This window comes from Ursus maritimus, unplaced genomic scaffold, assembly GCF_017311325.1.
Source record: "Ursus maritimus isolate PB19 unplaced genomic scaffold, ASM1731132v1 scaffold_14, whole genome shotgun sequence".
NCBI classification, from domain to species: Eukaryota; Metazoa; Chordata; class Mammalia; order Carnivora; family Ursidae; genus Ursus; species Ursus maritimus.
Genome location: NW_024423786.1, coordinates 42,022,309 through 42,034,161, shown reverse-complemented (window position 1 = coordinate 42,034,161; position 11,853 = coordinate 42,022,309). Strand labels below are relative to the sequence as shown.

The 11,853-nt window shown below is 44.9% G+C and overlaps 1 protein-coding gene across 5 annotated transcripts in view; it reads left to right on the top strand.

Moving 5' to 3' along the window:
- The window catches only part of LOC103674890 (C-C chemokine receptor type 3), a 19,535-nt gene extending 8,689 nt beyond the window's left edge, over positions 1–10,846 (top strand). For 2 of the 5 annotated variants that reach the window (XR_005834569.1, XR_005834570.1), the window contains exon 2: positions 3,551–5,477. Coding sequence is in view for 3 of the 5 variants with exons in the window: in XM_040628925.1 (XP_040484859.1) it covers positions 7,806–8,895 (1,090 nt within the window). In the remaining 2 variants the exon portion in view is untranslated. Of the gene's footprint in view, positions 1–3,550; positions 5,478–7,296; positions 7,709–7,805 lie in introns of those variants that run through there. The other 3 variants (XM_040628925.1, XM_008703882.2, XM_008703890.2) reach the window with 2 other exon arrangements.
- Positions 10,847–11,853: the final 1,007 nt, after the last annotated feature.

Genomic DNA, 11,853 nt, shown 5'->3' with positions numbered 1-11,853 from the left:
GGGGGGGGGGGAAGGTCATGACTTCCACGTACAGTAGACGTCCACGGTGAGGAAGCGATGCTGAAACTGAGAAAGGTGTTCGCTGTCACACTGAAGGTCCCCACCCAGTGGGTGGATGCTGACGGGCAGGTGCGGCTGTAGAAAGCCTAGAACACCTGGGCTCAAGTTCCAACTTAGCCATTGGCTCTCTGTGTCATTAAGTTATGGAATTGCTCTGAGCTCAATTTTTCTTTTTCCTGAGCTCAGTTTTTTTTTTCAGCCATAAAATAAGAATAAAAAAAACATCTACCTCTCACAGCTGTCTTGAAAAGTAAATCATATGAAATAAGTTTCTGGGAAGAACATTAAACAGGTGTAACAAAAAAAAATGTTAATTTTCTCATCCCCTAAAGAACGCAAGTATTCAGAAAGCCTCCTGTTTTTTGTTTTTTGTTTTTTTTTTCAGGCTTATGTCCAATGATTTAGTTTTTAAATTGCCATCCACGGGCACCTGGGTGGCGCAGTCGTTAAGCGTCTGCCTTCAGCTCAGGGTGTGATCCCAGCATTCTGGGATCGAGCCCCACATCAGGCTCCTCCGCTATGAGCCTGCTTCTTCCTCTCCCACTCCCCCTGCTTGTGTTCCCTCTCTCACTGGCTGTCACTATCTCTGTCAAATAAATAAATAAAATCTTTATTAAAAAAAAATAAATTGCCATCCACTCTTGAAGAGCCTTACTGAAATTCTCAAGAGCTTTGATCAACATTAGACCATCCTAGAGGACAATGAAGGGCCTGTTAATTAATCTGTGCTTTGGAGCCTTTGAAAGGCTGGGGGGATCATGTCCCATTAAAATCAAGAATCACTGTTACTTAGTATCACTGTGGAAATTCCAACGAAAGCAACAAGGTGAGAAAAACAGAGGAGGAATATAAACAAGGAGGTTATAATGTTAGCCCTGTTTCACAGCTAATGTGATTATTTAAGAGTCCTCAAGGAAATCATTTTAAAAAGTCAGTAAGGTGATGAGCTTAAAAAAAAAAAAAGTTATTTTCTTTCCTACATACCCACCATTGATCAGAAAATTCATTAGGGAAAAAAATATCTCATTCGAGGTAACCTCAGAAAAAACCAAAACCGATAGATAAAAACAATGAGAAATGTGCAAGCCTGATAACTAAAAGAACTGTAGTAAGTACAGTAAGTACGCATATGATGTTCCTAGACACGACAACTTGATATTGCAAAGTTATCAATTCTCCCTAAATTTATTTATAAATGTAATATAATTCCACTCGAAAGTATATCTTTATAAGTAATTAACCAAATGATCCTAAAGTTTATCTAATAGGACAGAAAACTCTGACAAGACATATTCGGAAATGAGCAATGAAAGAGAGCCGCATAATCAGACAGTCTACGTAAAAGACCTAATATATCCAAATAATGAAAAGAGTGTTTCTGGCACCAAAATAAGAGACTAGAGGAGTGGAATGTAAAGTTCACAAACAGAATCAGGAATATTAAAGAATATATAACAAAGGTGACGTTTCCAGCCTGCGGAGGACGCAGTGGTTATTCACCCATTTATAGTGAAGGAAAATGGAAATGCACTTCATGCCACATATCAAACTCAATTAAAAACAGATTAGAGATTTATATGCGTGAAATATGGGACCACAAAGATACCAAAATATATGTAAACATTCATGTGATCTCGGGATGTGGAGGTCCTCCCTAAAATGGAACCCCAAGGCATGACAGTGTGGGCTTTACGGCAAAAGGACACAGGATCAAGTCTCAGCTCTGCCGTGCACAGAATAGCCTCAGGCGAGGGATCGAGCCTTGCCAAGCCTCTATTTGCTCATCTATAAAATGGGGATATACAAACCTACCTTGCGAAGTTGTGAGATCAAGCAAACATATGTAAAGTGCTTGGCCTCAGGAAGGCTCGATTATCATTGACTCTCATCTCACACTGGTTATGCGTAAAGAAAGTAAACTTCCCGAACTCAGAGACCATTTTCTTCCCGCTCTTTTGTCCCTTCGCAGGTGGTTATTGACAATAAGGAAAAAAGAATGCATCCGAGAATTTGACCATATGCATTATTTGACCCAGGCTGAAAAAGGAGTATTTTTTCCATTCAGAGGCACTGTGTGGACTGGTGCTCGAGACAAAGGAGTGGGGGTCACAGCTCACTGGTTTTTGCGGGATGTCTTTGGAGTTGAGCAAGGCTCTCTGAGTGGACCCTCATTAGGAGACGCTCCGGCTTGCATTGGGGAGGTGTCTGAGGGTGCCGGGAAACCATCTCCTCTCCTTCAAAGGCAGGGAGGTGCGAATTACTGTAAACCCATGTTTACTCAGGTACATCAACACACAGAGTCCAGCCACATGGGCTGAATGTCTGGGGCCAGCAGGAGGAGAGCAGGGCCCCGTGGTTCTCCTCCAACTTCAGCACCTGCTCAAAAGACTCACAGAGCGGGAAGGAGGAAAATGTGGGAGTGACAGTGTTACACACCGGATAACCAGAAGCATCCTGGGAGCCGGTGTCTACACCGCCCACATATCCACAGGCATGTGCGTGCCAGGTCATCTGAAGGGCTTCTCAGCCTTCCGTGGAGCCCGGCCAGTTCAGGTCTCAAGACCTACAGAGCCATTTCTAAGAAAAATCTCCCCTCCCCCGGGGGGCTGGTGGTTTTCACGCTAACTCCACCCAAGATGGACGAGAACCAAACCTTAAGATCTTTAAAACAAATTTCAAATGCTCTACCTAGTGTGACTTCCACTTCAAGTTTCTTAGATCTCAGTTTGTGGTTTCAGGTTCTGATGACTAAACCCTCCGTCTTGTCATTTGCCCACGTTTTCAACCCAGTTACCTTTAGAGAATGTGTTTGCCAAATCTCCAGCACTGTCTGCTGGAAGCCGCTTGCTTTGTTGTTACGGTTTAATGGCTAAGGGACTATAGGAACATTCCACATCCTGCAACTTTAAACAGGATCACCATCCACTTCCCTTCTACAACTATTTTCATCATTTGCCCATTGCCTTTTTTTTTTTTTTTTTTTTGAAATAGAGAGAGAGGGAAAAAGTGGGGCAGAGGGAGAGGAAGAGAGAGAATCTTAAAGCGGGCTCCACACCCAGCACGGGGCTTGACATTGGGCTGAATCTTAGGACCCTGAAATCAGGACCTGAGCTGAAATCAAGAGTCCGACACTTCAGCTTAACGGACTGAGCCTCCCAGGTTCCCCTCCAAAACTAGTTTTTGGATTTTTTTTCTTTTTTTTGTAAGATCTTATTTATTTGAAAGAGAGGGAGCGAGAGAGAGCAGGAGCGGCGGGGAGGGGCAGATGGGGGAGAAGCAGGTTCTCCGCAGAGCAGGGAGCCCGACGCGGGGCTTGATCCCAGGACCCTGGGATCATGACCTGAGCCGAGGGCAGATCCTTCACGCCCTGCCAAACCTAGTTTTATTAATGACTACATAATAATCTATTGCATTGAGTGGGCAACAATTTATCCAAAGTCTCCTTCACTTGTCAAACATTTAAACTGTTTCCATTTCTTTGTTTCTCTAGATCATGAAAACGAGGCCACAGTGAACATCCTGTTTTGGTTTGGTGGACTTCTTCCCCTTAGGGTCACTTCTCAGCTGTAGAACCACTGGATCAAAGCCATGTGTATCTTGTTGCTTCTTACTCTGTACACGATTTCCTAAATTTATTGAACCAAGTTATGTTGCATCAGGAACGTATAATTGCTCCAGGGTCGCTCCAACCTCACCAGCACTGGGGGGCAACAATTACTTTTTTTTTTTTTTTTGGATGATTACAGTGGCGTTCCAAACTTCAATATATTTTCTAAAGAAACATCTCTAGGAGTGCCCGGGTGGCTCTGTAAGTTAAGTGTCAGACTCTGGGTTTCGGCTCAAGTCATGATCTCTGGGTCCTGGGACCGAGTCCCGCATCGGGCTTCCTGCTCAGCAAGGAGTCTGCTTCTCTCTCTCTCCCTCCCTCTGCCCCTCCTCCCTGCTCGTTTTGTCTCTCAAATAAATAAGCAAAATCTTTAAAAAAAAAAAAAAGAAGCATCTCTAATTCTAGATGTTTATTCTCCATTCAGCCTTGCCACATTCATTAAAATTTTAAATTGGTGAAGGTAGAACTCTGCTTGTTCCCATGGAGAGTAGCCACTACATATTACCCACGAAACGTGGAAGATCTGGGGGGAGGGGGGAAGGCTCGTCTCCTTCCGACTCCAGGAATTGTGACAGAGAGTCAAAGGTCACATAAGGAAGCAGTCATGCTTGTAGCTTCCTATCTTCCCCACCCAGGCTTTGACCAGAGTTGGGGGCTGCGAAGGGCTGTTTGATCAATTGAGGGGGACCCTCCGGGACGATGTCTCTCTGCAAGTCACTTCCATACCCTCATGGGTGGCTGGCGCGGTTCAGCTGGTGGTCAGGCAGAAAAATAATTTAGTTTGTACCCTTGAGTGTCCCTTAGTTTGTACCTGGTACGAACATGGAGTCAAGGAGCCGTGTGTCTGTCTAAGAGAAGATGCTTAGCCTGGGCCAGAAGCCCGATCCTGCGGCAGGAACAGAGAGGGTCCTCTGTTCCAGCCAGAGCTGAAGAGGTCACTGTGCCCAGACACCACTGAGAATGAGTAGATCACGAGGCCGTTCGCTACAAAGAGGCGGATGCCAGCCAAAAGTTCAGGGTTGGGACTGGGTCGTCCTTTCTCAGCAGACGCTAGCCACAGAAACAGGACCGACAGGAGACCAAGGCACCCTCGTCCCCCTCTGCCCATGCTGGCCCTTCCCGCATATCTGCACTGCCATCTTAGGAAGGACCCACGAGAAGATAAACCCAAATTAATAAACTGGCAACGTAAAGAGGATGAGCAGAACTAAAGTCATCCTTCAAATGAATGGGTCAGGCTAAGTTTAAACCACTTCGGACTAAAATTTGTGAATCCTTTTTCCTGCTTCCCAGTGGAAAGTTGGTAAGATCCAAATTGTTTTGGAGACTAAAGGACCTTCATTGCATTGCACAGCTGAGTTGTACTGTGAGCAATTTTTTAGTGAACCAGCTAAAGTACGATGAACTCATTTTCTTGGTGAAACTTGTATCCATGTATGCATATCTGCATAGAGAAACGGGGAATTTGGGGTGGTTTGTACTTTGCTTTTGCCTTTCTTTATTACTGGTGCTGTTTGCTTACTATTCTCTTACCATATTTCCAAAATGCAAAAAAGACACTTTTAAGAGGCTTATTCAAACCTCTCGACTATTTCAGACTGAAATAGTCATTTTGATGTGGACTGAAAACCATTTCAGTTTTCATATCTCTGACCCATGTAACTAGAAACCAAGGACTTGGCTTCTGATGCAGAGAACCTGAATGTTTCCCTGTGTGTTGCACTCGAGAGCCCCCAAAAAGAGTCTATACTTTTATTGTGGTTGTGTTGAAAGTGGACACATGAATTAAAGACATAATTATCGCGTCAAACAAAACCTTAGTGGATTTTTTTTTTACTTTGACTTGGTTTTAGATCTGTCTCAGAGAAAAGGAAAGATATTAGAAATAATTAAGTGTAGGCTACTATGCTTTTGCCGTCTGAAGCAGGCAGCTCTGTTTTTTTTCTTTTTTCTTTTTCTTTTCTTTTTTTCTTTTTTTGCTTTAGCCACTAACGTTTAGAGAGGGATGCTCTCTGTGATTGTGACTATGTAACAGACAAAATAATGGGTATTTTTTTCTCAGCGGCTGTGGATTACGCCATTAGGAATAAGAAGGCTGATAAGATCATACAAATCAGTTGTTTTCAGTCCCATCTTCCACCTCAAAAGCCTGGATGTGTTACTGATCAGTGGGGTGTACTAGGACAGAGCCGTGGAAACAGATCAAGTTCTATCCAAGAGACCCGACTTCCTTCCTGATTTTATATGAAATGGCTTCTCTTGGCTTTTCTTTCAGTCCCACTTCCTACCAGTTTTATACAGTTGTTGTTCTTGTTGTTTTATCTTATTCGATCCTGAGCACAACTTCAGTTGGTATCATGATCCTCATTTTGGGAATAAGTAAACGAGGCTCCAAGTTCAGTTCTCGCCCATGTCCTACAGCTGGTGAGAGGAATGGCTGGGAATGGCTCTTGCCCACGTCCATTCTCCCTTTGACTACACAGGACCCTGACAGGTGCTGACCACTGGGGTCCCAGTATTCTATTAAGAAGCAAAGATAATGCCTTGCCATTGGCTCCAATTATTGCATTTCTAAGACTTACCTTGAGAAATGCCCATTGACATATATTCATGTCCTCACACTTGTCCCTTCCTCAGAGGAAGAAGAAAGACAGTAGGACTTCTTCCAAGGAAACAGTGCAGGGATTCACTGCCCTCCGTGGAACTCCTTCTTAGTCTGTTTTTCCTTCTTCTCCAGTAAAGTCTGTAATCTTAAGAAAAGCAGCCACTCAGGGCGCCTGGGTGGCTTGGTCGTTAAGCGTCTGCCTTCGGCTCAGGGCATGATCCCGGCATTCTGGGATCGAGCCCCACATCAGGCTCCTCTGTTGGAAGCCTGCTTCTTCCTCTCCCACTCCCCCTGCTTGTGTTCCCTCTTTCGCTGGCTGTCTCTCTCTCTGTCAAATAAATAAATAAAATCTGAAAAGAAAGAAAAGAAAAGAAAAGAAAAGAAAGGAAAAGAGAAAAAAGAAAAGCAGCCACTGGCCCTAGGGATCCTAGTTTGAAAAAATATCAAATCTTCTAAGAAATTCCATTGGCCTACCCCTCCCTTTATGAAAGAGGAACTCCAAGGGGTTTGCTATTGGCATAGGACTGGCTTATCTCAGCATTAGCAGGAGCAGGTCAAGGGCAGCAGCCTGGGTTACTGTTGCTTAGAACTGTGTCACACTAGTTAATAATAATTATAATGGTGAAGTCTTCAAAAGGTAAACTTGCAAGTCACTGCATTAGAATCGAGTGAGAAAAGAATTGTTCATAGATACCGAAGACCTAGCCTAAACTTTTATATTTACTTGTTAGAGGATTTGGGGTAAATTACTAAATTTCTTTAAGGTTCGATTTCCCTATCAGCTGTGATGAACAGCGCCCTGTTAAGGGACCACAGAGAGGGGAGGTTATTTGTAATAATAACAACCACTATTATTATTACTATTATTATTATTAGCATTTGGTTTTTAAATAGGGAAGATGATTTTTTTAAAAGATATTATTTATTTATTTGACAGACAGCCAGCAAGAGAGGGAACACAAGCAGGGGGAGTGGGAGAGGAAGAAGCAGGCTCCCAGCAGAGGAGCCTGATGCGGGCTCAATCCCAGAACGCCGGGATCACGCCCTGAGCCGAAGGCAGATGCTTAACGACTGTGCTACCCAGGTGCCCCTGGAAGATGATTTTGAAAGTCATATATAAACTATAATACATAAAACTCAAAATGCCTGAAAAGATACAGCAATAATAATCACCATAATATTATTGTTCTCATTCCCCAGTCTGTTTTTTCCTGCTTTGTATTTCCTCCCTCAAATGCTTGCAGAAATCAACATCCCCATTCTTCACCACCATCCCTCACATTTCTGTGTCTTTTCCCATCGTGAATTGCGCTGACTTTCAAAACGTCACGTCTTTCGTTCCTGCCACTTCCGCCCAGCATCTCCGACATACCTTTGAAATACACGCCGAAGAAACTTTAAATGTCGAGGCTGTTAAATCGCCTGTGATTTCATGGGTAAATGGATAAATCAGTGGTTATGGTTCACCAAGGCTGATCGTGCCTAATTGTGCGGTTGGTGTTTTTTGCTATCGTTGTTGTTTTTCTATCACAGGGACAAAATAATGGAGGCCTTCACGGCAGTGATGAAGACCATGGACGAGTCTACGGAGACCACGGTTTTCGACTACGAGGACTCGCTGCCATGTGAGAAAGTCAACATCAGGCAGCTGGGATCCCAGTTCTTGCCCCCGCTGTACTCCCTGGTGTTCGTGGTCGGGCTGCTGGGCAACGCTGTGGTAGTTCTGATACTCACGAAATACAAGAGGCTCCAGATTATGACCAACATCTTCCTGCTCAACTTGGCTATTTCGGACTTGCTCTTTCTATTCACCCTGGTGTTCTGGATTCATTACGCTGGGTGGAATGAGTGGGTTTTTGGCGCTTTCATGTGTAAGCTCCTCTCTGGGCTTTATTACGTGGGCTTATACAGCGAGATCTTTTTCATCATCCTGCTGACCGTAGACAGGTACCTGGCCATCGTCCACGCCGTGTTTGCCCTTCGAGCCCGGACTGTCACTTTTGGTGTCATCACGAGTGTCCTCACCTGGGGCCTGGCAGGGCTAGCAGCCCTCCCTGAGTTTATCTTCCATAAGTCCCAAGACGAGGGCCAACATTTTGTCTGCTTGCCTCTTTACCCAAAAGACCAAGAAGACAAATGGAAGCGTTTCCATGCTCTGAGAATGAATATCCTGGGTCTTGCTCTGCCTCTGCTTATCATGGGTGTCTGCTACTCTGGAATTATTAAAACGCTGCTGAGATGCCCCAGTAAGAAAAAGTACAAGGCCATCCGGCTCATTTTTGTCATCATGGTGGTCTTTTTCATTTTCTGGACACCCTACAACCTGGTCCTCCTTCTCTCTGCTTTTCAAACGATCTTCTTTGAGGCCAGTTGTGAGCAGAGCAAACAGCTGGACGTGGCCATGCAGGTGACGGAGGTGATCGCCTACACGCACTGCTGCGTCAACCCCATCATCTACGCCTTCGTCGGGGAGAGGTTCCGGAATCATCTCTGCCACTTTTTCCGCAGGCACGTGGCCACCTACCTGGGCAAATACATCCCCTTCCTTCCCAGCGAGAAGTCAGACAGAGCAAGCTCTCCATCCCCATCAACAGGGGAGCAGGAATTGTCATTTGTATTTTAAGACCTATGTGCTGGACCCATGAAGCAAACATGTTACGTCAATCACATTGACCTCGACACCAGCCCTTTCACCTTCCAGCTGCATGCTGAAACTCTTAAAGACATTACGATATATACACAACAGTGTCAGTATAGTGCGTGGCCCAGGCATTACCAGGGGTCGCTGGCTAGTCAGTTCACTTACTGTCGACCTGGAAATGCAGAGCTTTGCTGGTTCTCTGAAGAGTTACATACATTGTGATGCCCCGAATGTTAGATAGTTACTACACGCAGCTACTACCAGGTAAATCCTTTTACTTTTAAACCTTAACTTCAGCCAGCTATTGCATAAATGAAACATATTTCACAAAATACAATATATCAATCACAATCCTTTTACCATGCCTAGCTCTGTCCTCGCTTGATGAAAGGCTTTTTTCTCTTCTTCTTCTTTTTTTTTTAGCTTATGTATATGTACTCTCAAGCAACATAATGGCATGTCACCCTTGTTCCGAGTACTCTTTTTTTTTTTTTAAGGATTTTATTTTTAAGTAATCCCCACACCCAACGTGGGGCTTGAACTCACAACCTGGAGATCAAGAGTTGCATGCTCTGCGGACTGAGCCAGCCAGGTGCTCCCCAAGTATGCTGATTAGTGAATGGATTTCCTGTTTACACCAAATGATCAGATTTCGTATAAGGAACTCAGTAGAAGAAGAGCAATTTGGTATTTTCAGTAGAGAGAAGAACGGCCTTGCTTGCAGAAACTTGTTGGAGCCCTGAAATGTGCACACACCGTCCTCTTAAGCACCTGACTCACCATTCATCCGACAGCTGTGTTTTAGGTGATACAGACAAGAAGCACGCATTGCTTTAGGTTAAGTGACGGATGCAAAAAGTGCCTAAGAGAAACACAATCCCTGCCCTGTAAAACCTTCCATCTGGTAGGAGGTGTGAGATAGAAACAAGTAACTCCAGAACAAAGAGAAACCCACTCAATGCTCTGCCTGGGCCAGGAAGGGAGAGACCATTCCCAGCTGTAATCTGAGGGAGGAAGCCTTCAAGCAAGAAGTAGCTTTTGAGCAGGTCTTTTAAAAAGGGCAGGATTTGTAAAGGGAGGGGATTGGGAGAGGCACCGGAAGCCAGTGGAATGCCCAATACAGAGGTGAGGGGGGAGGGCGTGCACATGTGAGGACGGGAGGGTGGGGTGGGCAGCTTGGGATGGGCTATGGATTTCAGGCAAAGCATCGAGGGCTTTGTTGGGCAGGCAAAGGGAGCTACTGAAGGGTTTAGAGCAGGGGAGAATAATAATCACCATGGTGCATTAGGAAGATAAATCCGGTAACACAGGATAGAGTAGCGACCCCAGAACCATGCAGGGAGTTGGTTAGAAGAGAAGGACATGTGTGAGGCAAGGAGAGGTCAGTGGCAGATAAGAGAGGTGCCAGAAGAATCTAGAGAAGAATTTGGCCAAGAGACAGCGGTGAAGGAAGGGTCAAAGCCCCGGGAGCAATATAGAATTGACTGGCGGAAAAAAAGCAAAGACAAAACAGAATGTATCCTATGTTATAAATAAATAAATAAATAAATAAATAAATAAATAAATAAATAAATAAATAAAAAACAGATTATTCGCTGTGCTTGGGTACATTGCCCATCCCTTAAAGGATAGGAAAGAAAACAGTAGCCTTTGGTTATCTTTAGGGAGGGATGAGGGTGGAGAATAGGAGAGGTGTGACTTTTCTCCGAATACCCTTGTGCTTTTTGGTTTTTGAACTGTGGGACCGTTACCAATTGAAAACATAAACAAAACTTCAGAATTATATATTTAAAAAAAAAAGGCGAGGCTGCTCTTCTGATGTGGTATCCATTCTACCAGCTCTGAGGGCATTGGAAACTCTGCTGTACCTTTTGCCTTTTTTTGTGGTTCAACCAGAACGTAAATAAAGCAATCATCTGAAGGCTTAACTATCCATCACGGGTTTCTCTTGTCTTGTGAGGTAGTGTCTGTCCTTAGGTGAGCACGAGTGCAGGATATCAGTACTTGGTCATATACGTAGGTCCCTGAAAGCTTTTAGGAGCGTTGTGACCCACACAGAAGGGCACATTACCAAATCATGGACTCGGTGTGCTCCGTTTGGCCCTCCAGCCCCACCTTGTCCAATAGAACTAACTCCAGGGATAGAAGTGTTCTATACTTGTGTTGTCCAATAGGATCTCCGCTAGCCACGTGCAGCCTTTGAAATGGGGCTACTGTGACCGAGGAACTGGATTTTTAATTTGTATTCAATTTTAATTGAAATAGCCACACACAGCTCATAGCAGCTACATGGGCTCAGCCATGCAGCACGGACACCCCCCCCCAACTGCCCGCTTTGCATCCATTCTACCACCACATCAAGCTTCCGGGGGCCAGTCAACACACATCTTGAACCCTGTACGACAGACTAGGGGAAAACACCAGTGATGCAAAGATGAATAAGACCCACTTCTAGAAAACTCGCTCGCTGTTCGGTGGAAGGGACTCATCCAAAGCCAATGACTATAAGGAAACACAATGGGTGCTTTCTCCTGCAGGAGGAGGTAGAAGGGAGCATTGAAGAAAAGTACCCAGAGAAAGTCACATTCTGCCTAGGTTGGCTTCTCCCAAGAGCAGATCTGAGCAAGGATTTGAGAACAAAGTATTTATTTGGAAAGTGCAGGGAACTCCAGTAGGGAGCGGGGAAGTAAGATAGCAATGGGGAGATGCCAACAAAGGGTTCATTATGACGTACCTTCCACTGGGGGTGACTGGAGCTCAACACCAAGAGAAAACTCCTGGCAACACTGTCACTCACACTCAGCAATTCCATCGGAGGGGGAAGGAGGTCGGGGTATTTACACTGCACCCCTGCGAGTCATTGGCTGATGGCGGCTCCTGGGGGATGCTAATTCCCGGGCACTTCCGGCCTGCCTGGCTCTGGCAGAGGCCCACCCAGCT